Source organism: Geospiza fortis, unplaced genomic scaffold (assembly GCF_000277835.1).
Source record: "Geospiza fortis unplaced genomic scaffold, GeoFor_1.0 scaffold524, whole genome shotgun sequence".
In the NCBI taxonomy this organism is placed as follows: domain Eukaryota; kingdom Metazoa; phylum Chordata; class Aves; order Passeriformes; family Thraupidae; genus Geospiza; species Geospiza fortis.
The window spans coordinates 1852135-1879987 of NW_005054437.1; the positions used below are offsets into that span (position 1 = coordinate 1852135).

A 27853-nucleotide genomic window follows, 5' to 3' on the forward strand; every position below is an offset into this window, starting at 1 on the left:
TTTCCCATAAAAATTTCATTAATGCCATTTTAGGGGGTAGACTTTTCTCATTTACTGCAAGAACACTGCCTGCCAAAACATATTTCATTTGAGGCCTCCAGATGCCAGAACAATGCTAAGAAAATAAACAGCATGTAATTACAAATGTGCTTTAGACTGCTTCACTATAAAGGAAGTCCCAAATCACTCCTGAAGAAAAGTACCATTAGCCAACAGCGTGCTTGTATATTCCTCCACTTATTTTTTTAATTTGTTTTGCTTTTCAAATAGCCAGTGAGCTTTTTAACATGTTAGCTAAATTGCCTTTTACCTGGAGAGAGGAAATGTAATTATAATTAACCAGTCTATCGGGTATGTTATTTACACAGGATTGCCTTCCTTCATGACATACCCAGATAATTTTCATAGACATTCCTGTTTGGCTTAAAGCTGCCAGTTAGTAACACTTCAAAGGGGGGGGTGAAGAGTAGACAGGAAATAACTGGTTTTGTTTGTTGATCTTGGTTGCCAGGATCGACACCTGTTTGTCAAAAACTGTGTCAATTTGGTTTCAGCTCCCACCAAATCAGTACTCCAACAAACAATTGTAAAAATGAAAAAATAAGGTTAGTTCTTGAAATAAGAAATTGTAGTTAGAATTCTTAAAGGTACCTCCAGAAAACCAGAAAAAGGGGTATTTTATTAAAAATTAAACAGTAAAAAAATCTATCCTCTACAATGCATGGCCCAGCCTTTGTCCATACTGTATGAACCAAAAGCAGTCCAGGGATGGCATTTATTTTGAAATGCCCCTTCTTTCAAGACACTGAGTCAAGGAACTGGGCCAAAATTTTTTGACAAGCAGGAATTGTCATAGCAAATTCCTGTTCCTGTGGTGGATTTTGACTGACATTCTGGTCATTCTGACTGTGAGCCATGGGGCTGAGACAAAATCCCCACGTAGAACCCTGCCAAAAGAAGGCAAGAGACACTGCAAATCCAAGTTCACTGCCCTGGTGATTAGAGCCTTTGAGTTTCTGGTTTCCAAAAGGCTTTGTGCAGGGAGAGGATGCACCCCCAAAATAGCACCACCCTGCTTGCTCCTGCCCAGTCTTTAGATATTCACACAGTTCTCTCCTTCTCTGGGAATCCATCTGAACTGCCTTTATTTCGCTCAGAAATCCCTAAACACCCTCCCTTAATCCCCCTTGTCAGAAGCAACATATCTAACTCACACTGTGTCCTCGGGAAAAAAAGGAAATCAATATGCCATTAAAAATAAAAGAAAAGAATGAGAAAAAGAAAGAGAGAGGCTCAGGAAGGTCCTCAGGGTACTTCCCTAAATTAAAAAAGAAGCCTGAAAAGTGAGCAAGAAAATTAAAACAAAAGAACAACCACAACAAAAAAAAATCTACAAAAGCAAAATCAAACAAAACAAGAAAACACAGAAAATGCTGGGTGGTTTCAAGTGACCTTAGGCTTTGTATTTTGAAGCAGCTGCCTGGGTGTTCTAGAGGCTGGGGCAGTCAGGAAGAACCCCGTTACTTCAACAGCCTCTAAAACTCCATGAGAACTTTCTATATGCTTAAACTGGCCAGGAAGAGGCTAAGTTATCTTCTACAAGAGCAACACTGACCCTGCACATATTTAGGTTTGGTCCTTTCACATGAGTCTTGTCCCTACCTGTGTGCTCCAGCACCCAAGCATTACAACCAGGCTATATTTAGCTCCCCCATCTGAATAGATGTTTAATGTTTAGCACAATTGTAAGTGCATGGCTTGAGCAGAAGTTTACATTTCTGTAGATTCAGGCCTGGAGCCCATGACTACCTAAGGCTGCGTGAGGGATGCATGTCTGTGCAGGGCTCAGCTTCATTTTCAAATATGTCACTATGATTTAAGAGATTCTTTCCTGATTTTTTGGAGATAGAGACATTTTGCTGATAAAAGCTAGGACGCAACAGATTCTGGCTAAAAGACAAGTCCAGAGCAAGCTTCTGGAGCTTGATTTTCACCATCTACTATCCTAATGAGGATGTAGAGGCTTCTCAACACACTAATGACTCCCCAAGGGTGATTGGATATGCACAGTGAGCGATTCTTTGCAGCAGAGATGTTTTGGCCCAGTTCCTGAATTTAAAATAAAGTGAGGAACAAAAACAGACACATAAAAGAGAGTGAGATGTTAGAAATATGACTTTGTTGTCCTAAGACAACACTGAGCTACCATCATTGCATTCGCCTTCTTCATTGGCTGTAGGTTGGAGGGCAAAAGAAAAAGAGAAGAAACACAGCAGTCAATTCACAACCAGCACTGTTCTAAGAGCACTGTCCCCATTCCCTCCCTGTTATCCTGGGAACCTTGGACTCTCTGGAGACAGAGCAAAAAGGAAAAACACCTTTTTTGGTGATTTGACTTGGCTAATCCTTTCTCCATGTTCATTGAAATCCATCTAGAGAGAACATTTCCTTCCCATACCCTCTTTTCTCTTGAACAATGTCAGTGTTTTTGACACTGTTTCCCCAGCACTGAAAGAGAAAAAGGATGAGAGTCTGTAGGCACAACACATACCTTCCTCATGAGCTTCCTCTGCTGTTGTTGTGGTGCAAGCAGTGATGGAAAGACAGGAAATAGAAAAAAGAAAACAGAACAGTTATTTAAAGCTCTTAGATTCCTGAAAAAGAGAGCAGGGGAAAAAATAAAGGAATTAGTGAGCTAAACCAGGCAGAAAACTGAAGAGAATGTCAGGACTTGAAAATGCTGTAATGTTAAAGCAGCAGTAAGCATGGAGGTTAAAGGAGGAGACAGCTGCAAATGATAATTGTGGTTAATGTTTGTTTCTCTTGTTTTCTTCTCTTCTACCAGCCCAGGACTCCTGTCCTCTCCCTCTCTCACACACATACACACTTTGGTGTTGCACCTAGGTGGAGTAAACCAGAAGTCGTGTCACATACCTGGCTCATGAACTTCAGGTGTGAAGTGTCATGGAACAAGTTGCGATAGACAACAAGAGAATGAGAACAAGAAACCTGTTATTTCACACACCAAAAGAGCTTCTAAGCCAACAGGGAGAAGGGGCAGAGAGGAGAAGGGGAGCCAAGAATGAAGTTAAGAAGTAAACAGGTAAAATATTTACATTTGAAATAACACATAAAAAGAAGTCACAGAATAGGAAAGGTAAAAGAGGCAGATTTATGATAATAGTGCAGTGCTTAAAAAACACTTATCATCATATGGCATAAAGTACAACCTGACAGCACAGTGTACCGAGGTTTACCTTGATTGGAAATATGCACATGAACATAGCCAGCACTTTCAAAGCACTATTGGACCCATCCTTTACTACAGCAGGATTTCAACCATTTGAAATAAACGCAGTGTGGTTCAGAAACCTGCTGTAACTCATCATCAACGTTCAGCTAACTTCCAAAGAAGCTCAGTTCCCTTCTAGATCTATGGCTCAGGCCATTTTCTTCCTTGAAGACAACATTGATGTCTATATAAATGTACTGCTGCTCTTCAAATCCATTTGCAATATAAAATTACAAATGGATTACTTCATAGGAAGAAAATGTTCATTAGAAGTCTGTGCAGGTCTACGCGTCATTCTTCTGGGTTTTGGCAAAGCAGGAATAGATCAGCAATGTGAATTTGCAGAGCAGGTTTTGCTTTTCAGCCACACACACAACCCCCACCAAATATTTTGCAAAACAGGCATTAAAAAATCACAAACTCTCAGTGTTTATATTCCCAATGTACAGTCAATGGGTCAAATTCTGCCCTGAGATTTTAAATAAAAATTTCTTCCTCTATAGGAAGAAATATTCATTCTCATATCACAAGGCAGAATTTAATGCATTCCACAAGGAGGCTTTTTGCTGAGCTACCCTGTCACAATAGCATATGTGTGTTCCCCCAGTTTCTAGTGAAATTTTTATGCAATGAGTAAGTTTCCTCCTCCTTACTGCTGATTACACTTTACTGAGAAAAAATATTAAACTAAAATAGAGCTACCCCAAAGGCATGCAAGTTATAATCCATCCTTAACTGATCAGTTGTTATCCCCTGTCACCTTGTATTCAGTTCTCACACACACCATCCCAGCAGACAGACACCAGGGAGTTTAGAAGTTAAATCACATACCTGGAGGGGGGGCTTCATTTAGTAGGATGTGTCAGGGGAAAAACACAGGAAAGGAAGATAAAATAATTAGAAATAAGTTATGCAGGAAGGGACCACCTCAAACTTTGGTAAGACTGGGTTGGAGAAGTATAATTTGCAGACCAAGTTATAGGGATAGACTGTTAATAAGAGTGGAAAAGTAGTGTAATTACAGTGGGGTATGAAGTAGATAGGAAGGAGATGCCATAGAAATAAAAGATAAAGGGAATTTGAATGTTGATGATTTGTGACAATTGAAACCATGCGAATTTATAAACCATGGGCAAGTGTAGTAACACTGGTGATCCTTAAATTTGAAAGAAAACATACCCAAGAAGAGAGATTTACAAGCATTTAGTGTTACCTAGGTTTCAGCTGCCTTTTTAGCTATCAGAGCTGGCATGAGGATGTGAGAATTACTGAAGGAGATTCTGCTTTGGATGTGTCCCTATGCCTGCATCTGAAGCTCCACCATCTAAGAATCTCTGCTAGCAGATTCCAGGCTTAGCTCTGCAGAACTGGCAATGTTGGTGTCTGCACAGAGCTTGTCTTTGCTGCAAAGGACTAGAACTGCTGGAGTTTGTGTGCCAGAATCCTGCTGCAATCCACTCTCTGCAAGTGTAAGCAGCTTGGGTTTCTGCAGCTCAGGTACCCCCATAGCTCAGGGGCTATGGGGTAATCACAGCCCTGAAAGTTTTTCAGGGACACTAAAACAGCTTGTTCTAATCTTCTTAGATGGTGATCCTTCAATATACAAACAATATTTATACTTTCCTATAGGGAAAATAAGTTTTAGAGAATTTCAAGAATGGATTGATTCTTCATGATTCTGGTATTCTTCAACACCTTCAAATTCCTATGTACAGAAATGCTTCAGATTAATACATAGGAATTTAGATGTCACAGACATGAGCTTGGTTAGGTGGAAGGAGTCAAGAAGGAAAAATGAAAGAATTAGAGCAAGAATTCCACAACAGCAACAACCGTGACTTGTGCAGGCCAAAGCTGTGACATAGAAGATGTGGTAGGCAAAGACAGCATTAATAACAGAGAAACTAATAATCATGCAGTTACATGAAAAGCTGGGACAGTCTCCTTCTGGCATAAAAGTTTTTTGTTAAGCTTGTTATATTTACATTGTCTTTTGGTTTTATTGTGCTTTATGTTACAGATGGAAAAGAAAGCATAGGAAGGCTGTAGTTATGGCTTTATTTTTTATCATATTATGTTAATATCTTGTGTTTTGCACAAATTTCAAGCTCACACACATCTGTCAATGCTGGAGAACCAGCTCTCAAGTAGTGAGTAGCAGTTCAATAAATGTGGAAGAGAGGTACAGAGGCAGGCAGAGCAGCTCTGATGGAAACAATGACCTTTAGCTCGTGCAAATCACAGTCAGAAAAACCTTAGGTGCAGATTAAGATACAAAAATGAATATGATTAAAAAGAGAAGAGGAAGATGTGAAACAAGAAGCTATGAGAACAGGAGAGACATGAGAAGCAGTGAAGAGATGAATGTTGAAGTATTAAGTCATGTAAAAATCAATCAGCTTTCACCTCACTCCAGCCTTGACAAAAGCACCAATCTGCTCTGAACTTAGAGGCTGGTCTCCCTCTGTGGACAGCAGAGGGAAATAGCTGGGCTGGGAGGCTGCTGAGATGTGACTACTTTAATAAAACTACTCCAAATGGCACAGAATAATTTCCACAGACAGTTCAGAGGACACTGCAAGTTCGGTTTCTGTTTTCCCAGGTAATGACCATTATAACATTCCCATACGCACTGTGAGGATGCTCCGGGTCCAGTAAGCGCCTGTTATTACAGCTCACACATTGAGATGTTTGTCTACAAAAAATGTTACTACATTTTTCATGCAGCAGTTAGCTTTATCCTCATTATTATGCATCACAGAGTGATGAAGAAATTATGACTGGTCAAAGGTGTGAGGAAGCTGCAAGTTACATTTTATCGTTAATATTTGATTTTTATGTTTACTTCCACCTTTGAATTCCTGAGTATAATACTAGAGTTACTGTTAAAATTTTCCAACATGAATCAGAGTTCCAATTAAATTTCAATATTTCAGAACACACATAGCTGAGATTTTAGTTTAAAAAAAAATAGAAACATTTCACAGCCATAAAGGCTGCAGAGATATTAACATCTCTGGAACAAAACTTTTCCACTTTTTGCCTTGTGGCAACTTCTTATTCCAGATTTGTTCTTGCATTACACTATATATACCCCACATTATCCATAAAGGCAATGCTTCAGAAGCATCCAAAATAGAATTTTCATTTCAAAATTTGGAAATCTTCCATAAAGGAGAGAGGGGGAAAAAAGTTGGAACAAAATGTTTTAACTAAATAAAACCCATAATTTTCAAAAGCTGTCAACAAAATGTTCCTCCTTTTCTTTTTTTTCTGGTTGTTTAAAAAGTCTCCATTTTGTCCCAATTCATCACATGACCCAGTTGTGAAACTGCCAAGTGGAATTGAATTTCTAGCACACAATAACCCTTCAGATTGACGCAGAGGAATTCAGAAGTCACATACCTGGTTCATGGACTTCTTTAAAAGGGAAGTAGCAGGGAAGGAGATGCAAAGAAAGATGAGAGAATTAGAGCAAGAAACAGTGGATAATTAAAAACCCTTACACTTTCCTTTGCCAAGGTGGTGGAGGCAGGGTTAAAGGGATAAAAACCATTAATAAGATTAAGTGAGAAATAGAGGGCACATGTGAATGTCAATTAGAATTGTGGAGAGGAAGGGTTGTTTGAATACAAAAATGCAGATGCCTAACATATATATTCATAATGTTATAAATCAAATGCCACTGTAGCCTTTGGCTGACAAAAACATGACTTGCATTTAAATTAAGTCCATTACCCATAAGTTTGAATGTGCAAAAAGGATATAGGCAACCTGCTCTTATTCATGTGCATAGAAATCCCAGCCACTGTGGAAATCAATGGGCTCTGAGGAGCTGGCATTGATTTTCTTGGTGCCCAGGATTTCACCACTGGTGCACAGGGCTGCACACCAGTGTGGGAGGGTGAGTACGAGCACGTTACTGCTCTCCAACCTGCAGGATGAAACATCCCATGGAAGCCTGGCTGGGCAAGCAGAGAGGGGCAGGCAGAAGGGCAATTGAAAGGTAAATGGGTTTGGGCTGCCAGGCTGATGCTTTAAGAAGCATGACCTTCTATTTTGCCAGTCACAGAGATTGTCTTACCAGATCTGGACCTTAATTCCGGTTACAAAATCAAGTAAAAATACAAGCCTGCCACCCCTGTTTTTGCATAATGCACATTAACCCAGAAACACCCCAATAGTTCTGGAAAAAGCACACACTACATCTTTTCTCAAATATGCTCCAACCAAAATGATGCCACTTAGGCCAATCTTTACCCCAATAGTAAAATCTAGGTATGACACCGTGTCACTCGTTTAAATGTTCATGACTTTGGGTGCAAGTGTCCCCACATCTCCAAACTGCTGCAAAAGGGAGCTCTGTCTCTGTGCAGTGGCAGGGGAACTGGGCAAGAGGTGCTGAGGGACACAGTATTGCCTCAGGACACAGCTGCCCCTCCTCTAACCCTGGGGCATGGCACAGAGGAAATGGTTTGGGGAGCACTATCCCTGTACCAACTGGTGTCCTTTTGAGTAGCCTGGCTAGAGACATCAGGTGCTGGGGAGCACATGAGCAGTGCCCAGCCTGTGCCTCAGGCATTGTTTTCAAACAGCAGTTAGTACTTATTACTCATCACACCGTGTATCCTATGAGAGCAAAGCAACCGTGCAGAGGATATTTTTTGCATTGGCTCATCTTCAACCACCTCCAGAATTCCTGCACGAGTTACTGCTCCAGACAGAAACAGAGGAATTCACAAGTCATGGCACATAAATTCCTCATGAGCTTTAGCATGTGGGAAGTCACAGAGCAAAATGCAAAGGAGATGAGAGTGTTAGGAGCATCAGAACAACTTTTCACTTGGGCAAAATGGAGGAGGAGGGAAAGACTAAGAATATATTGCAAGGAAATAAAATGAGTATGGATACTAAAAGCAGTACTGGAAGTGAGGGTGCAAATGGTCTGAGATATCAAAAACATAAAGCTGATTTAAGCAGCCATATCAGATTACATTTGTCTTATACAACCATTTCTGCAGTCCTGCCCAAAGCCAGGAGCAGCACGCTGTTTCATAACCCTGATGCTTGCCCAAGTGGATTTACATCCCGAGGCCAGCAGGTTTTGGGTAGCTGCAAGTACTGCCATGAAACAGTGGCCTAGAAACTCCATTATATGAACAAGAATACCATCTTTAATCATTTGCAAAGCTAAAGCATCAAATTTATCACCATTTGATTTATACCGCAGAGTTTAAGCTGAAAAAAAGATGTATGGAAAGGCTATTGTAAGAATATCAGCCAATCGTGAGCATTTGTGCATACAGTCTGCAGGCCAGATCCACCCCAAATGGTACAAATAAGCCTGCCAAGGAGACCCAACCAATCTCAGAGTCAAGACTTTTCAACATTCATCCTTTTAAGAGGTTTACATTTCCCAGCACTTTTTAAGCTTTTATTTCATGCGACGGTTACCACGTACATGGACAGCACATTCAATGTCAAGACAACACAACATGACAACAGACAGTACAAAAAACAAAATGGTGGCAAGTTTTATCTATATTAATATGCCTATTTGTAACTCCTGTTTCCTTTTGCCATCTTATGGTTTGCTGGCTAAGCCAAAGCTTACTCTTAAAGGCAAGAATTCAGGAGTCATGTCACATACCTTCCTCCTGAGCTTCTTTAGGTGTGAACAGCCACGGAACAGGATGCAAAGGAACATTGGGAGAAATACATTATTACATGAGCTGAAATAGGCTGAAAACCTTTCATAGGCTAAAAATTCTGCTCAGGGGGAAAAGTTTTATCCCAGTAAAGAACGTGCTATGGCCAGGAGAGGAAAGGAATTTGAGGCACCTGCAGCTGGGAGACAACTTCCCTTCATGTGAAGGGAAGAAGCAAAAATGTATCAGACAGGGAAAATCTCACAGTAAGCTCATGCTGGAATTTCTCTCTGGTTCCAGTTTTAGAGGACAGCTCCTGCCCTTGCCCAGATGGGCTGTATGGTGAGCCTTGCACGGGGCAGGGGTGGCAGAGAAGCCGGGTTAGCACTGAGCCGACTCTGCCGGACCTTACACTGAGATTATTCCTGTGTGTTCCAGTGGCAGAGCCCATCACAGAGGGCACGTGGAAAGCAAAGACAGCAGAGGCAAAAAGGCAAAGTAACTGGTACTGCTCCTCTTGCACCACCCTTGAGGCCCCACCACCAAGGAGACAGCAGGGAGCAGTTTGGAAGGTGATGGCACGTACCTGCTGGAGGAGCTTCATCAGGTGGGATGTGGCAGGAAGCAAAAGCAATGAGATGGAAAACGAGAACAGTTAGACTAAAGAGTGTGTGAATGCAACAGAGGGTTAAAAAAAAATAAAAGCACATTATGTATGAAATAAGGAAACAGAGGAGGAGATGAAATGGAGACAGGTGACCAGAGCACACACAGATACAAGAAATGTAAAACCATCTGGACCTGGATGCTGTAAAAACTCTGCAAACTGCTCAGGGTGGGTCTATCGTGGCGCTACAGACAGGTTTACCCCTGTTTAAATATGCCCATAGCACAAAGCTTTGCAAATATGGAACCAACGCACCCTTTGGCTCCTTGCACCTGGAGCACCACATCCCAAACCTCTTGAGTGCAAAGGGTGAGTTTCTGTTCCAGCCCCTCTTCCACCCTGTCTGTTCCAACTTGCCAATTTGGGGAGCCAGCTGGGGTTATTTACCAGCACCTACATGGTTATAATTCTTCTATGTATATTATGTACATTATATATCATATGATATATTATAGCTTATAAAATTATAATATATATGATATATTTTATATATAATATGACATTATAGCATATGTACTATGTAACATAAGGCTAAGCACATATTTTACCACAGATGGATTTTGACTTCAAAATCCATCTGATCATGATCTGCCAAGCTACATAGGAGAAACCAGTTGACATCTGATAGAAACCTTTCTAGCCAGACCCCAGATATTCCATGGCACACAAATACCCAGGGCTGAAAATCAGCCTCAGAGCATGTTGTGTCTTGGATAAAGGGATGGTGTCCATTTTTTCTGTGCTGCTTTCTCCCCAGAACTGGAGCAGAGGTTCTGCACAGATACTCAGAGATGTAGGGGACACTCAATGAAATTTGTGCAAGGGACAAGAAAGTCCCTCAGCCTTCAGATAGTTTGTCCCAGTGTCTTTCTCTTGTCTCTTGCTTTCTTCTATCACCTTGCAAAATCGAGGTGCACATCATCCTGCTGGTGCAGGAACCAGCAGGGCTGAGATGCTGCTTCACCTACCTTCTTCCTGGGCCTCTTCTGTGCGTGGGAAACATCACACAGCAAAAGAAATGGGAGGAGAAAAAATTAAAACAGGAAATATGTTATTGGAACATTCCTGAGGTTTGCCAAGCTCCCAGGCCGTTATGGGTAAGAGTACACAAAGATGGAATTACAGGGTGAGAGAGAATTAAAAATAACATTTTTATGGGCACATTATGGGGTTATAAATGTTACTGGAATATGGGAATATGACCACAAGTGAAAGCCACATAAAAAGGCACCCAATATGTTATTCTTTATTAGAGCTGGCTAAAATACCCTAAATCAAACTTCTGGTGAATTTTTAACCAAAAATAAAACTGTTGCATTTCTTTTGCTTTACTTGTTTTTTTTTTTTTTTCTCATGTGGTTAAAATTTTTCACCAACATTTATCAATTTTTTTAAATTTCAAACAAATTAATTCCTGAATTGTACCAGATGAGTATAAACTTTGCAGGGTGTCTCCCTCCCTTTAAAATACTCATTTTGACACCATTGTGCCAAAAATAAGCCAAACAATTCAGTATAAAAAGTGTAATAAAACAAATATATATATGCTTGTTTTCATACACATATATGCATATACACACACATATATTTATATTTATGTGTGTATATTATATATATTTTATATGTTTATATCAATGCATTTTATTTCTTTCATATATATAAATGCTTTGGTTTGGTTTTTTAAAATAAATAAAAATAATTTTTTTAATAAAACAGGCCAAATTTCCTACCAGCTCAATAAGCAACATCAATGTCCACTATTGCATTGATGTCTGTGGCTCAAGACAGAGTCCTGACACTGGGTGTGAAATATTTGATCTGGATTTCTTCACACACGTTCCCCCTCCACAGTGAGAGAGAGAGAAAGCAGAAGCCATGTCACATACCTTCTTCCTGAGCTTCAGGTGGCAAGTGTCATGGAACAAGAAGCAACAGCAAGCAGGAAAATGAAAACAGAAAACTGTTAGAAACTGGTGCTGGGGTGAGCTAAGGCCTGGAGAAAAAAAGGTGGTTAGAAAGTGATGGAGGAAAGTTATATGGAAAATAAGTGGATGACATCAGAAAGAGACACAAAGGTTACGCAAAAGTATGGAGCGAAGAGAAGATACACCTCAGAGGAGCGAGTCATGCAGATTAAAAAGAAATTCACCTGCCTATTAATGTCATATCAGTCATTAAATTCTTTAAAACAAAAAGTAGATGGTTAGGGAAGAAAGGAGAAAGGAAAAAAATGCTTTTCCTTTAAGGAAGGCTTGTCTGTAGGAGCAACACCCTTTGCTTGCTCTTTTGACATTTGACAAGATGTAAAAGATGGAGCATGAAAAATGCCTTCAACCTTCCTGGCTCTGCCACTCCATGCAGGACCCACAGAGACAGATGGTGACTGAAGGCAGATCTACAACCTATTTAGGGCCTCTATTTTCTTTTTCTTGAGCCCTTGGTCCCTTCAGAAGCAATGCCGGGAAAATAGTTACTTAAGGCTAATGTACCTTATAGCAGTAGCAGAAACTAGTCTCACCATGGCCACAGCTGCACCTCCACCTCTGTTCCCACCACCATTGATGGGAATTTGCCTGTTGCAGCAACTTGGAGGAATCCATGAAAAAAAGAAAAAAAAAAAAGAAAGAAAAGAAAAAGCTCTGCTGTGTGTAAATCCCCAAAATGGACATTTCTACACAGGGACAACACTCTGAGCTGGTCTCATACTCTCCATGTGCAAATATTCCACCTCCAGTAAAGGGTTTTCCTTTTGATCCCTTAGAAGACGCCTAGGCACTAAGGGCAGATCCTGGGAGAGATTCCAAGAGTTTGGCCCTTAGCTCTGTTCCAGACACCTTGGGAAAATGAAGGATGACAACTGGCATCTACACTTGCCTGAACTGAAGCCAGTGTGTCAAAAGTGCCCAGCAAAGACAGTGATACATCTCCAAATTATCTTCTCCCTGCTGCCTACAAAAGGTGAAACAACTTGGGAGAGAAGGGTTTTTCATGCTCCATCTTTCCAGATCAGCGCTCTGTCTCTCACAGCTTGTCAAATCACATTTTGCCAGCTAAAGGCATGGTAACAAACTTCATCTTTGCCAGTTGGTTCTCTGCCTTGCCTTTTCCATCCTCAGCAGTGCCCTGTCGGCTGCTCCTCAGGAGCTGGACAACCTGCTCTTCTTTTCAATTTCAAAATTTAAATGCAATCTGTGGACACTGCCAAAATGAGAATGGCAGGATTTCACCAATGATATGTTATGGGAGCTCTGCACCAGTCCCTGCTCCAGAAAGCTCCAGGTTTATGGACAGATGAGCCCCCAGCTTGTTCACCATCCCCACATGCAAATACTCCGTTTCACTGTAACATGAAGGCTCTGCTCATGGCAGCCCCAAAAATCTTGATTGTTTTTTTGTTTTCCAACTGGTTTACTGATCGAGTGTTTCAGATTGCCTTTAGCAGCAAGCACCAAAGAGACGGGTGAAATGTAGACAAGAGAAAAGCAGGACCAAGAACCAAAGAAAGATAAATTACGTTCCGCTTTTTTTGTTACCTTCTTCTTCGTACTCCTCTGCATTGAAATGGGAGAGGGGGGAAAAAAGCAGACAAGTCAACCATCAGCCTTGACACATCAGTAGGACATTACCCATGGCAGAGCCCTCTGTGCTCACAGGGATGCCGGGCAAGATGGTTTCTGAGAGGCCACTTGCAAACCAGCAAGTCAAATAACAGATTAAATGACTTTGAAAATAAAAAAGAGTAGTTATAAAAAGGGGAAGAAGATAATAAAGTATTGGATTTTTCCTTGGGCAATGGAAACTCAAGGTTACACGTGCATTAGAAGGGAAAAGGTAGCAGAGAGGGCCTCAATATAAGAAAAGTGTCTATGTATACTGCTTATAAACATTGTAGGGATTTACGTTCTAAAAACAGAATATATTACACATACAGAAGCTTCAAAAAAAATTGCCAGCAGATGGCAGTGCCCTTACAAAAAACTAGCAGCATCCCCTCCCACCAGGGCATCAGTTTGGGGCTGAAACGCCATGGGCTGCCCGCAGCACGGACACGGCCAGGGTGCTGCAGGTATTGTAAAAACCCCAGAAGCTGGTGGCAGGCAGACAGACAGGAGCACAAAAAAGAAACTTCAGGTTTGTCTAACCATACCAGCTGACACAGCCAGCAAATGTTGCAGGCTTGCACAGAAGCAATTACAGAGAGATTTAAGACTTACCCTCTCCTTGCTCCCTGTGAGAGAGGAAAAAAGGACATTGAAGCGAGGTAAGTATTTCTCCCACCTGTACTGATGTCAAGCTTTAAACCTGATACACTGAAGCAACCCAATGCAATGTTGCTTAAATTCTTTTGTCTGTAGGTCTATCCATGATTCCTCTGATCCCATGATGCAAAAATGTCAAATGATCCCATTGGGTTGGGTCATTCTACTCTGGATTTGTTAAACCAAGGCAGAAACCACTGCAGTGTGGGTTTTACTCCCCCTCCTCCAGGTGCAGTGCCACAAAGGGCAGGCTGAGCAGGGTGGAGGTGTTTGGGGGATGTCCTGTGTTGGACAGGGAGGGGTCTGTGACACTTTAAGTCAAGATGTTCCTTTCCCACTGCCTCAGGGGGCTTCAGGCTGAGCACAGAGCAGCACCCTGCAGGGATGCCCTGGCTCTGCTGTGTGGGGCCAAGCTGAGCAGATAAACACACAGACAGCTTTCTCTCTACTTACACTTCCTCGGTGTCAGACATGTTGGCAATTAGTTTCTAGACAAAAGAGAAGAAAAGGAAAACAAACAAGAAAAAGAAGAAAAATGTTGTTATTAGTGAGTGCACCTCATAAAAAATACTGAGGCAGAAGCAGATGGATTGACATTTGAGGACAAAAAAAGCCAAGCACCTGCTTTCCCACACACCAACCAGCTCCCCACCAACACTGACATTTTGGGAGAAGAACAAACCTTTGCCACCCATGTCAGAGGACAAAGGGAGGGGGAGAGAAAAAGATCATCTGGAAAGATATATCCCATCAATTCAGCTGCTTCCCACAGGCAGACCAGGGGCTGCCTAGTCCCAGCTTTGAATTACAAAATCCCCAGAGCTCAGGGAGACAGGCAAGGCCAGGGTGTCCTCCTGCACCCATCGGACTTTCCATCACTCCAGCAAGATCAGAGGAATTTTTCCTTCTTTTGTGCTACCACAGGTGGGAAGGTGCCAGCTCCAAAGCCTCGGTCAGTTACAAAAATAACTGAAACTACCAATAAACCTAGAGATAAGTACTTATTTGTCAGCACCCAAAAGTGTGTCTGGTTTATACAACTGATGAGTGAGTGAACAATAATTTGATGATTAGTTTAAGATGAAAACCAGCCACATGCCTAGTTAAGCAGTTCACATTGATATAACCATTTCTATGTAATGCAACACTGGCTTTCCTAACAGCATGAGCTGCCCTGAGGCCAGGGGAGAAGATGAGGGAAGACCCCCAAAACTTTCTCCAAATCCACAGCAGATCTTAAATTAGAAAGCCAGGCTTCTCCTTGCTGGCCCAAACCCCAACTTTCATGACTTCATTATTCAGCTGATATATGAGAGATGTCTTGAAGGAGCAGGTGGGCTGACTTAGGTTCAAAAGGAACAACTGCAGCTCAGCAGCTTTCTATTTCAGAGGAAGGCAGTAATCCCACAGGCTCCAGGCTCTCTGCCCTATAAGGGATTCTCTCCATTCCCCAGCAATGACCTTGGGCACCATACATTAACATCAACAGGATTTAAAACCCCCATGTTGCAAGGAGAGATAAACAGCCGAGATTTTTTTCTTCTGGTTCCTAATTTATTCTCTTTCAGAAATTCAGCATTGCCCTGGAAGTAGTGCTAGCAGGGTCTGTGTTTTGACCTGACCTGAGGTGCCGGATGGGAGGGGTAATCTACTGGCAGGTCACATGAGATTTGGGGTCAGTGGTCTCTTGGTCCCAGGCTGCTTTTTACGTCATTGTTGCCCACTCCTTGGTTGCAACAGCCACCCCAAGGATGACTCTGGGGACTCTAGTTCTACCAGGCAGAGGGAACAGGGGGAATTTTGTGTTTGGGAGGAATTTCAGCTTTTAGAAGTCTTTTCTGCTCAATTTACGCTGCTGTTAATTACTTGAATGCTACAACACTGCTGGTCTCTCTCCCCTGGTCTTTTCAGCCTAGATTTCATAAAATCTTCAGGATGAAGACTTGCACTTGCTATCTCCTCAGTGGCAAGCATGTTAGCAGTCTCATTTCAGCCTTCAAAAATTATTAAACCTATTAGTAATAATGCTTGACAGCATGTTGGTTTAAGCAATAGGACAGGAGAGCTTCTCCAGGCAAAAGCCTGCAGAGGGAACCTGCCTAATGCCCAGTTGTTGGCTTCTTCCAAAAGACATGTTCTGTAAAGACTCAGGGCAATGGCCAATCCTCCCATGGATTAAGCCTTTATAAATGCAGCTTTCCTTCTTCCCAAGGTGCAGGATTAAAAAAAATACAAGAGAACTTTTAAAAGGCTGTGGGCTGAAGTCCTCTCTCATTCTAGTAAGAAGAGTAATACCACTAAATGGTGAAGGAATCAGCTGGAGAACCCTCTGCGTGCAGACAGAGAGTGTCTGCTCAGTGCAGGGCAGGCACGTAGCGCAGTGCACACTGTTTTTTCCAAGGCAATTGAAGTCAATGGGAGCCTTTGCAATCAGGCTTTCCATTAGCAGTTATTGGAATGAGCTCATCTCGTCTCCAATTTAGCTCTAAGGACATCTTGCTGAGAGTTGTCACACTGGCTGTTCCCCTGCCCCCTTCCATATTTGTTAATCCAAGCGCTGCAAATGCGAATGGGATTTTGCATGGCATCTGTCCGTGTGCTATAAAAGCAGAGTGAGAATGCCAGCATCCCTAACACCATAAGACCCCAGCCCTGAGGGGATTTCTTGGCCCCAGATAAAATGAGTTAATAACAAGTGCATTGGCAGACTCAAAGATGAGCCAGATACAGGAACCCCATAGGCGAGGCCAGGGGGACAAAAAATCCAGGGGAAGATCACTGATTTCAGCCTTGCAAGGTCCAAACATTCAACCAGGTTTGGTCCCTCTGTCAGTAGAAGCTGGCATTTAAGGCAGTACCTGACTGCCACTACCCTGGCTGGAAAAATAAAAAGGTTTAGCTTCAAGAAGAGCAAGGTGTCTGTCCACTTCATGGCATTCAAAAGCCATCTGGTCTCTTAAAGCCAGGGGCAAAATGCAGACTGGCACCAAAGCCACCAAAGACTAGAAAGGGTCTTTGATGCCCAGCACTATCCACATAGTCATCAAAGCAGCCAGGAAAATTGGACTATATTTACATCCAAAAGGCAATAAAGAAAGCAATCTGTTAAGAGCGGCAGTTTTTGCAGTTAGGATTAAGTTTGCCCGAAGGCAATGGAAAGTCTCCAGCTGGCTCGGGATTAGCCTTTGGTGGAAATTACTTTACACACAGCAAATGCAGCTCAGGATTAAGGCTGTTAGCACCTTCAGGCAATAATTGGGCTTTGTTTGTATAGTGGCAGAAAAATGGATTCTGGTCTTGACGGAGGTTTAAGGTTGTAATAAAATCAATTAGTTAATGCTGCCCACCCTTTGGAAGGAAATCAAAACACATGGGAAAGTTTCACCAGACAGAAAACTTCCTGCCTGTCTCACCCCTTAAAGGTGAAAGCAAGGGTTATTCTGCATTTTGCTGAAGCCAAGCAGGTCACTGGAAGGACAAATACACCAATCCTTAGCCCCAGGTGGGCAGGAATACCATGTCCCTTTTGGCCCCAAATGCTCCTGGCCTCAGCTGAAAGAGCAGAGCCAGCACATCCCAAGAAGCCTCTTAGCAGCTGAGAATGCACCCGGGAGGGGGAATGAGCTGCCTTGCACCTCCAGGCCATCCCTGGAAATAACCCACCCATCAATCATCCCCTCCCAAGCCAGGCCATACAAGGTAGGCAAGGTAGCAGGAGCCACATGGAAAGGGGGCAGCACAGAAGTGGCCATGCATGGGCAATGGGACCTGGCAGGGACAGCTCTGGGGCAAGGACTGGGCTATGATCCACCAAGCACCACACAGCCACTCTTCGCAGCAGGAGCCGCTGCAAACCCACTGCAGGGACTTTTTAATATACATACATATCATATTAAAAGAGATGGTTATTATCTATAATATATCTAGTAAACATATAAATATATGCATATACTTCTCTCTAATGCTGAAACTGAGTAGCAGGACTCCAGCACTGCTGCAGGGTCATAGCAAAATCCCAATTCCCTGTCCCAAAATGTGCCCTTTATCCATGTCTGCAGGGTAGTATGAGCTATCTGATCCCTACAAGGGGTTTTCTAGGGATAACAAAGCCAAGACAGAGAACAAAAAGCCAATGACTGTGCTCAGCTCATATCCCTTGCCTTTCCTTGGTCTTGCAATCACCAAGGTAGGAACAGACCAACAAGATCATCGAGTCCAACCATCCACCAGGCAGTCCCACTGTAACCCCTAAAGCACTCAGCCAGGTGCCTCTTGAACATCTCTTGGAGACCCCACCACCTCCCTGGGTCTTGTCCCCCTGAGGGGTGGCTGCCTGCCCTGGCAGTCAGCTACAGCCCCACTGGAGCTCCCCCCCATCAGTGGCACAGCTCCCACCCAAATTGCTGGCCCCAGAGTCACCTGTGCTGGTGTCCCTCCTGCCCCCATAGGATACCCACCACCTGCCACAAAAAGCTGATCCAAGAAATTAAAATATGGTCATGGAAAACTTTTCACTCTCACAGAAAATGAGAAAATTGCAAGAGAAATTCCTTGTGTGTGCAGAGGGGCAGGAGAGGGGGGTTAAATTCAGAGCGTGATGGGATACTCTCCATGTTCATGACTTCAAACTCTTCCACTTTGCTAGTCTGACCATGCAAAACTCACAATTTTCTCAATTCCTGTGGGAGGGGACAGTTTTCCATGGCCACACTTTTTTCCCCCAGATCTCCCTCTAGACCTACAGCCCTCTTCATCCACCAGAAGCTCCCTGATGGTCTGCCCCTCATACCTCCTGCCTCAGCCATCCATTTCTCTGGGTGACAGGGCAGGGAAGGTCAGCACTTTCTTCCTGCTGCTTGAGGGAACATTCCCTGAGTTCCCCAACAGATAACAATTCCCAGTCCCAAATCTTGGTTTGGAAGGATCTATTCTCCCCCTACTAATCCTTGATAGTTGAAAGCACTCAAACCTCTGTGGGTGACATGAGACTTGTGAGATGCCCAACTAAAGCTGCAAGTGCCTTTTCCTTAGGGTCCTGTGTCAGATCCCAGATCCTGTGGACCCCAACCCTCCCCTGGTGCTTCTCCATTCAAACCAAGGCTCATCCCTTCTGTGGTGTTGCCCCCCTTGCCAGGGACCCCCTTACCTGGGAGGAGTGGAGAGAAGCACCAAGCTCCTGTCGGAGGGGACGGGCAGGCTGGGATCTGCGAGCGTCCCAAGGTGATGCAGCTCTCAACTTATAGTGACATTTGATCGTCTGGAAGAGCTGATTGGCCCCAGGCCCCCTGTGCTGGGCAGGGAAGGGAGCAGGGATGGGCGGGGAAGGGGTGAGATGGAGAGGGAAGCAAGGGAAGGGGGGGAAAAAAGGTCATACCATGTATAGGAGCAGCTGGAGGAATTGCACAGATGATGCTAAGATGGGAGGGACATGTTTGGAGAAAAAAACCTCCAGGGCTTATGTTTCTATATTTACAGCCAGGCAGGCAGGGCTCAAAGAGGGGTATCTGAGGCAAAGGCACCTCAGAAACAAACTGGGGGGCTCCCATTGCTCCGTGGCACATGATCACTGCTAAAAACCTGGCTGTGGCAGCCTGGATCTCACAGCCTCAATACACAGCAGCAACCTCCACTCTCCCCTCTGAGCAGGGACTCTCCCCAGCTGGCCCTCCACATGCAAAGGGGTTTGGCTGTGCTGCAGAGTGAGAGTTTTGGGAAGGCCTGTGGATCTTCCCTACCCAAGGCTCTTGGAAACCAGCAGTCACAGGCACACAAGAAGGCAGAGGCACTTGGCACACGTGGTGCCTTAAGTGCATCTGTGTGTGAGTGCTGTGTGGCTCACCCACCTCTCACTGAGGCTCTGGGGCTCTGCCACACACCAGGGCTGGAGGGGACCTGGAACAAAAAGCCAGAGGGCAGGACTTGGGGAGGGGAACCCCAGGTGTCTGGAGCTGGGGTGCCTGGAGTGGTTTTGCTGCCAGAGCACTCTGCACAGTTGCCTGACTATTCCAGCAGAGGATTGCAGTGCCTCACACAACGCTCTGGTTCAGGGTTTCCATTTCACTAAATATCCCAGGCTTCAGCTTCCCGTCCCCTCCCTCCTCCTGCCCCTGTCCCTTGGCAGGGCTCCCCAGCAACAGAGCGCGTGCCCTCCTGTGTGCCTGGCAGCTCCAGCACCCCCTTCCTCCCGCCTGTAGGAGCAGAGAAGAGCTTCAGGAGCTGTGGGGCAGGCGATATTTTTGGCTCAGGTCACAGACTGATTCCTGCCCATTCTTTCCCTGCTGCTTGCAAGAAAGGGTCCCCATCTGAGGATGTAGAGACAAGCTTTCAAAGCCGTGGAGTGGGAGCACAGTGCTGCAGCTTCCCAGTCACCAGGTAACATGCATGAGCTGAAATCTGCTGCCCAGCTTGCCTTTTCCAGCTGTCCTGCAGCTTATCCCCTTGCCTCCCTCCTGCAACCCACCTCCAGCCAATGCTTTTGTTATTTGTCAGGTGGGAGGGGGACAGTGCATCCATCCTTAGTGCCCCGGCTCCATGTGGGAGTTTGCTGGGTGGGGTGGGGAGATGGGTGAGCACCCTGTGCTGCTGAGGAGAGCAGCAGCTGCATGGGAACACATGGCCAGACCTGGTATCATCACCTCCACACCCCCTGCAGCTCTGCCCAAAGCACTAACACAGCAAAGCGGATTTCACACTGTGCGTTTGGAACCACCGAGCAGTTTTGCTGTCTTCCACTGGCTCCTTTCCCCCAAGCTCTCCACCAGCTGGGCATGCCTCCAAGAAATACCATATTTGCCCAGACTAGCATCAGAGTGGGGATGCATGGGAGGAGAGGCTCCCAGCTGTTTCTGTTTTCATGCCTGTGGTGGGCCCAGTTTGGCAATGGCCTTCACCAGCCCCCTGTACCCACCTGTTATCTATAGACTGTCCCTGCTGCCAATGGGGGCTGCAGCTCAGGCCTGCCACACCAAGGACTGGGACAATCAGCTCAAAAGAAAGCGTGCACGTGTGTGTGTGTGCCCAAGTGCATGCAGAGGCTGGGCTGACAGCAGGGTGCTTCCCAGCAGATGTGCACTGAGCGCTCCTCTGGGCCCGTGTGCTGCCAGCCATTTGGCAGGAGCAGTGTGAGCATCCTGCAGGGCTGCACAGCCTGCACCAGAGCACTGCTGCTGAGGGCAGGGGAGTGCTCACATCACCCAGGTTTCACTCTAAGCATCCTGACAAATCTGCAGCTGGTACAAGCAATGGGAAGGGCAGGTAATCAGACCTCTCTGCTGCAGTTGCATTTACAAATGGATTAGAAGCAAACATTGCTGCCTGCAGGATCCACTCAGTTCCTGCACTCAGCTCAGTTCCTGTCAAGCAACAGCTCCAGACAACATCCATCTTTAGATCACGTGTCATGTCTGTGCTCTGTCCTCCCCATCACCATACCCTGGGAGCATGGTCCTTCTGCTCAGGACCGTCCCAAAGGACAGCTGTGCATCCCATGGGCTGCCCCTGTCAGAACCATGTCCATGTCATGCATCTCATTTCCAGTCCCAGCATGATCTGGATCCCTCCTCCCATGGGACACAGGGTACTTTCTCCATCCCTTGGTAAAGAGGGCTTGTCTGATGCACACCTCTTACATCTGCTCTGCTGACACCTGGTTCACAACCAACGCTCATTCCCCACAGCCCAGTTTGTGTTTGTCCTTTCTTCCCTTTGTGGGTCTCTCTATCCAGTTTAGCATGTAACTACAGGCCTCTCCAACATTTGTTTCATAGCTTAGCCACATACCCTGCTTTTCACATATTCTCTGTCACGTCCTAATCTCCCCCCCTTGATTCCATCACACAGCAGTTTTGTTCACAACCTGCCACATTTTCCTCCTCAGCTTTGTCTCTAGTTACTTTAGATGCTCCCGCTCTAGGATATATAATTTTTGCTGTCTTGACATCATCTGCTCTCCCTGCACAGCAGAAAGGTGTCTGGGGCTCTCCTCTGAGCTCCACAGCACAGCCTAGAGAGTGAGCAAGCACCACCAAGTACCTTGCACTCCCTGCTGATCACAGAGACCAGATGAGGGGGAGATGATCCCAGCTGTGCCTGCCCAGCTGCCAAAAGCTACCCAATTTCATTAGGTGAGGGTGCAGCAAGCACCTGTCATGGGAGAAGCCCCTCTCTCCCACCAGCACCAAGTCTAAAGAGCACACATGAGGTCACAGTCATGAACCAGGGTCTCAAACCACAAAAAGTCCTTCGGGCAGGTGACCTCAAGCCAGAGCCTGGCATGCTTTTACTGTGACAGCATACAGCAAACCAGTGTCCCTCTTTGAACAGGAACTGGAGGCTGGGGCAGAGAGCTAGACAAGTTTCCCTAGGTAGCCTGGCCCAATGTCACATTTTTTCTTGGTAAGTAGGAATACCCAGAATGGCTACTTGAGATGGGCCACAGGAATTTATTGTGTTGCTGGGCCACTTGCAGGGAAGCTGTAATCAACTCTTCTCATCTTTTTCTGGCTTTTGGTTGACCTATTGCAGCAGCCAGTGCACTCAGGGGAGATGATTTTACACATAATATGCAAACACATTATCCCAGATAATTTTATAAACTGCATAAAGATGCAGTTATAAAGTTGCAGGCCAAAAAACTTAATGTTACAACATACTTTATAAGCTTCTTGACCAATCACACAAAGCAAAAGCATATTGACAGTAGTTGTGTCTAATCACCATAAACACACATACCTTTAGTTAAAACAATGCTTACTTATTTCAAATACAATACCTGTTTGTAAGAGACAACGCACAGAGCTCCATTATTAAGCTTTAACCTTCCTAGTATCTTGCTAGAAAAACTTTCTGCAACTTAAAGAGCTATTCGTACAAGCATTTAATATATAAGCTTATTGTTCTATTTGCCCTTGCCTTTTCTACAGTTTAAATAATTCTTCTGCTGACCTATCTCATGACTGTTGCTTTTAGCTCTACTGACAATTCTGCTGTATCTGAAGCCTGCCTTTTGCAGCTTTCCTAAAACCCTCTAATTTTATTCCCACAGTGCACCTTGGTCAAAGGCTGGTGTGTGTGTTCTGTTTAGGTTTTGTTTTAAATATCCTTTCCCTGTGCTCATTGCACACCAGTCAGCAGGCAGCATTTTCATGGATCATTGCCTCCATGGCTGGCTAATACTCAGCCAGCGAGCTGAAATAGCACTGGAAAAATTCATCTGAAAACCTCTACAGCCCTGCAAGTCTGAAATCCTACATGTTCATTAAAGACTACAGAGTTTGTAAATAAAATCAGCTACATCCTTCCCATAAAAGCACCCAGGAGAGATCCAATTTCTGAGATAAAGCAATACCTATCCCTATTACTCTCCAACACTGAACAAACAGATCTACTTCCAAAGCAGACTTTGCTTTGCCCCTGCAGTTGGGCAAGAGGAGCTCCTGAGGGCCTTCCTCACCCAGACTTGCCCATGACTGCACTTACACCTTCATGGCAGAGCTACAGAGGAACTTTCACTGACACCTTCTGTCATTCTAAAATGGTTAAGTTCTCCAAAGCTAATTTAGTGATGAGGAAAAGGTGTTTTACTTGAGTTCGCAGTCTGAATGATTCTTTATACTCCCTTCTCTCCAAAGTCATGTTTGAATGCTTTCAAAACAGTATCTTTTACTCTTTTGCATAATATAGATATTTTGGGTTCGGCGTGTTTGTCTGCTTCTACAAATAACAGCCTTGAAATAATTGAAGGTATCCAGAAAAATGTATTAAGCTGACTAGGAAAGTGTAGGAATGTGTTTTTCTGCTCTGTGACATTTAGTTATAAACCTTTTACCATGATTCAGGGCAGAGGGGCAATGGGAATCACAAAAGCCATTTAAGAAGGCAAAGTAAATTTTATACAGTTCCCCTATGCCCTTTCTTCTCTTCATTCTACCCCAGAGAAAGGGATTCTGCAGGGGGGGTTTATTCAGCAGTTCAAGGTTAGAGTAGATGCCCTAAGTTCATTGAACTCTCTTTCCAAGTTAATTGAAGTAGCTGTCAATAAAAAGGCAGATCAGATAGTGGCTAAGTAAGTGCATTCAGAGAAAGGACAGAATATAAATACGTATCTATATAATTATTTTCTGTTCCTGGGCAAAATCCAATGACCTGTTTTATGCAGCCAGACAAGAAGAGATCAGAATAGCCTTAAACTTTATAACCAGCTCTTCTGAGTTATCAGCTGACCACTATCATTTTACTGGTGACAATGGGATCCTGGGGAATATGAAACAGCCCAAAGGGGCTGAGCAAAGACCATCTTTTCTCCCTGGTTCCTCTAATACCATCCTGTTGGCACTTGGGCTCAGGATCTCTGTCCTTGGGTGCCTCTCCTTTCCCCCAAAATGCCCTGATACAGGGTTTGCCATGCATAGGGATGCACCTCTTGCAGCAGTCATCAGATAAAGAGAGCAAACAGTTGCCAAGCTGAGGGTTCACCTGCCTCAGTCTTGGAGGGTGGCTGGGGAACATCAACGTGCCAACACTTCCTCCTGGTTGTGGCTTCATGGAATCACAGAAGTTCAGAGGCATAAAAAGGAGAATAAAAGGCAACAAACTAGAATTCTCTTATTGATGCCCACATTACCTACATACTCCTCCATTTAGCTTCCTGGCACTGCTGTTCTCCTCCTTCCATCTGGTGGGAGGGAGTCAACCAGCATTTCCATGGAGGTCTCTAGTGTGTCATCCCTTCTGTGAAACTTGGTTGGTAGAAATATCTGCCTGTTTTATCCCTTCTAGCCTGTAAGAACAGAAACTCTACATCTTTGTTAAGAAATAGGAAGGGATCTGAACACTCCCTACCTCAGCATGGGCAAACACAAGCCAGCCCTTTGCATCATTCATACAGTGTGCGCTGCAAATACATGCATTAGGCTGGTGTGGCTTCAGTGGTGACTGTGGCAGAGCAGGGTACAACGTGTCCTTGGGCATTTCTGAAGTCTGCTAAAATATTCTTATTCAGAATACGGGGTTTCTTACATTTCCAGTTGGGTTGTTATGGCCTGGGGCTTTGTTCTTTTTCCCCAGCAACATCTTCAGTGTTAGGGACACACAAAGCCACTAGCACCCCTAAAAGAAAAGGGCATTTTTGAGACATTGAAGTTGTCAGTCAAAGAGAGATTAATTGCATTAGCTATTTGTATGAAGGACCAAGCACCTACCCCACATCCTCCCAGAGGTCTGGACTGCAATAAGGAGCAGTGTGTCCTGCAGAGCCAGGCAGGACCAGGGAGGCAGAGGGGAAGAAGGCAAATGAGAGTTTACCTCTGACACCCACTGCAAAGCACCAGTACATGCCCTCCTTCCCACAAGAACCACCCTCATCAGATGGGCTAGACCTCTGATGGATGAAGGAAGAGCTTTGCTGCCTTGATCCATGATGGAGTAGCTCAGATTAGAGAGGAGTCAGTGGACAACGAGGCTTAGCAGGGAGAAGCAGGAGGAATTTTCCTTCAGAGCTGGCTTTGTGGTGTAGCTCACCACCATCTCAAATGCCATATGAAACAGCCCAAGCTTAACCTGGGCATAAAGCTGCTTTGTAGACCTGCAGGAAACTGCTCTCACATGCCCCCATCTTCCTGGGAACATGTTTAACCCCCCAGCTGCCATGGCATTCACACTTAAATGCTCCTGAAAGGTTGGGAAAAAGCAGAACCTGAGAAGTCAGCTGGAAAACGGGATGAAATGCCTCAAGGCCAAGAGGCAGTAAGCACCTGCATGGTGTCTGGGCAGCTCACAGGCTGCCCAGGACAAAGGCAGGCACTGATGCCATCCTCTCCAGCTCACTTCAGTAGTCTTAGCTGAGTTCTTGGAGTCAAACCGCACATAAAGTCCGAAACCAAAATTCACCAAAATAATCAACTCCAAACCCTCTCTGCTCCCAGTGCCGCATTTTCTACACTTGCATCCTCTGCACATAGCATGTCCCTCACTAAGAACAAGTAAAGACAGAGCCAGAGTTTGCTCTCTTCCTCTCTTGGGAAGGTAACAATCAAAGCACAGCTCTAAATTTGCATTTTGCAACCCTGACTTTTGCAAAACAGTAAATCTTACCAGCCAACTTGAAATGCCTCCAACTGGTTTCATCGCCTGGAGCTACTCTGCTAGAATAGCTGTCCTGGCAACATCACCATCCTCTGCCCTTCACCTCTCCAGTTCTTCAGATGCTGAACTTTGCAGAGCCAAAGTTGGGAGCACGCAACGGTGTCACTCGATAGCCCCTCTTCACGCTAATTTTAGGTGGTGGAACTTTTCATGCTTTAAAAAGTCCCTTTATTTTTGAGAAACCTCTTATTAGTGGCTACCATAAACACTGTTCTATCTGATGTTTTGAACTTACCTACAGGGCTCTAGAAGTCACAAACAACCAGCACCTGGCATGATCTCAAAGGAACAATCACCTGTTAATTTTGTAAACTGGACTGAGTAGCATGATGCTCCCAACATGCAAATGATTGCAGATGGAAACAAATTACACATCAGTAAGTAATGCATTTCTTTTTGGTTTTGGTGTTTTGTTTTCATTATTATTGATTTCTGATTTTTGTGGTAGACTGTTCCTCCATCGCTCATTTGTTTGCCCAGGGACATGTCCTTGCTGCATCTGCTTTAGACAACTAAGGCACAATCCCTGTAGGATTCAGGAGATCTTGCTTGGACACCCTAGATCTAGGCTAAGCATCTCTCCAAAGACAACAAATCAAGTTTGGCCATTCAAGATGGGGGCTGGGTCCTGTCCTCATACTGCTTACACCTAAATGGATGAGACAGGCTGATAGTGAGGATGGTGGCTGAGCATCAGGATGGGAGTCAGGCCAATGCCTGGAGCTACTGTTTCGTGTCCCCAGAGGAGGTGAGCAAGGCAGGAGACCAGTCAAGGAGCTCACAGCTGCTCCACAATCTTGGGGAAGACCCACCTACCCAACCAAGCATCTCATTGGATAACTACAAGTTACACATGCAATTTGCTGCTTTCATGCCTTAAAGGGCTCACTTGTATAAATCCCAATGGGATCTCCCCCTCACTTTTACTCAACCTTTCCCCATTCTTCCCATCATCCTCACAAGTCTCAAGTCCATGACACTTTTCTATTTGTTTAATGCCTGTCTTTAGCATTGCTAAGCCACTATTTCTGAGAGTTATCAGGAAGAGATGAAGCACCTTTCTGAAAATTTGTGATCTAAATCAAATCACTCCACTGCAACCAATGCAAAATCCCAGGGAAATCACTTGTCTCAAGGATCCTTGGAATGGTTCCATTTCTAAAGTAAATCCTAGCTCCAATTGCACTTTTGTCAATGTGAAATACATTTTTTTCCTCTTAACCTGCTTATATACATATATATATATTTATGTAATGCAGCACCAGGGAAAGTGTCTTGAGCTGGCAGGGAGTTACCAACAGACCAACCTCAGAGCCTTGTTCAGCAGCATATCAGCTGCCACCTCAGTATTTATAGCCACCCTGCTCTTTGAGCTTGTTTATTTTCCTTCCCAAAGGTGGTGGTGGCAGGAGGCAAAGCTCTGATATTCAGGCTCAGGTGTCCCCAGGGCTGACCTTTCCTTCAAAGAGCAGAAGCTGCAGACACATTTCAAGGAACAAAGTCATTTGGAAACTCTAGAGTCTTGTGTCCATTACCACCCAGTGCAGAGCTGCAAACAAGGGCTGAGCAGAGATCTGTTAATTAGCATGCACACATACACATTAGGATGGCTGCAAAAATGAGCCTGTAATTATTTTATACCTGGAATCAGATGAAGTCCAGCCACCAGTCTTGAGGCAGAACAAGTGCCACATAAAGACATGACACTCAAACAGACTTGAGTTTTCCATTATTTAAGTTTCCCCAAAGTTTAAATAATGCTGGTTTATATCATTAGAGTAGTCATGGACCATGTTTTTCAATCCCATCTTGCATACATTCACGTAGAATTCATGGGGAAAATGAA

At 44.4% G+C, this 27853-nt stretch overlaps 1 protein-coding gene across 29 annotated transcripts in view; it reads right to left on the reverse strand.

Moving 5' to 3' along the window:
- The window catches only part of TNNT3 (troponin T3, fast skeletal type), a 30072-nt gene extending 10889 nt beyond the window's left edge, over positions 1 to 19183 (reverse strand). The window contains exons 1-10 of one of the 29 annotated variants that reach the window (XM_031062085.1): positions 19013 to 19183; positions 14320 to 14354; positions 13822 to 13835; positions 13141 to 13158; positions 11494 to 11505; positions 10576 to 10593; positions 6698 to 6712; positions 4124 to 4135; positions 2935 to 2946; positions 2552 to 2572 (exon numbers count right to left, since the gene is read on the reverse strand). In XM_031062085.1, the coding sequence (XP_030917945.1) occupies positions 2552 to 2572; positions 2935 to 2946; positions 4124 to 4135; positions 6698 to 6712; positions 10576 to 10593; positions 11494 to 11505; positions 13141 to 13158; positions 13822 to 13835; positions 14320 to 14339 (142 nt within the window). In that variant the 5' untranslated portion in view covers positions 14340 to 14354; positions 19013 to 19183. Of the gene's footprint in view, positions 1 to 2551; positions 2573 to 2934; positions 2947 to 4123; positions 4136 to 6697; positions 6713 to 7913; positions 7978 to 8942; positions 8958 to 10575; positions 10594 to 11493; positions 11506 to 13140; positions 13159 to 13821; positions 13836 to 14319; positions 14355 to 19012 lie in introns of those variants that run through there. The other 28 variants (XM_031062089.1, XM_031062088.1, XM_031062090.1 and 25 more) reach the window with 28 other exon arrangements.
- Between the last annotated feature and the right edge of the window lie 8670 nt (positions 19184 to 27853).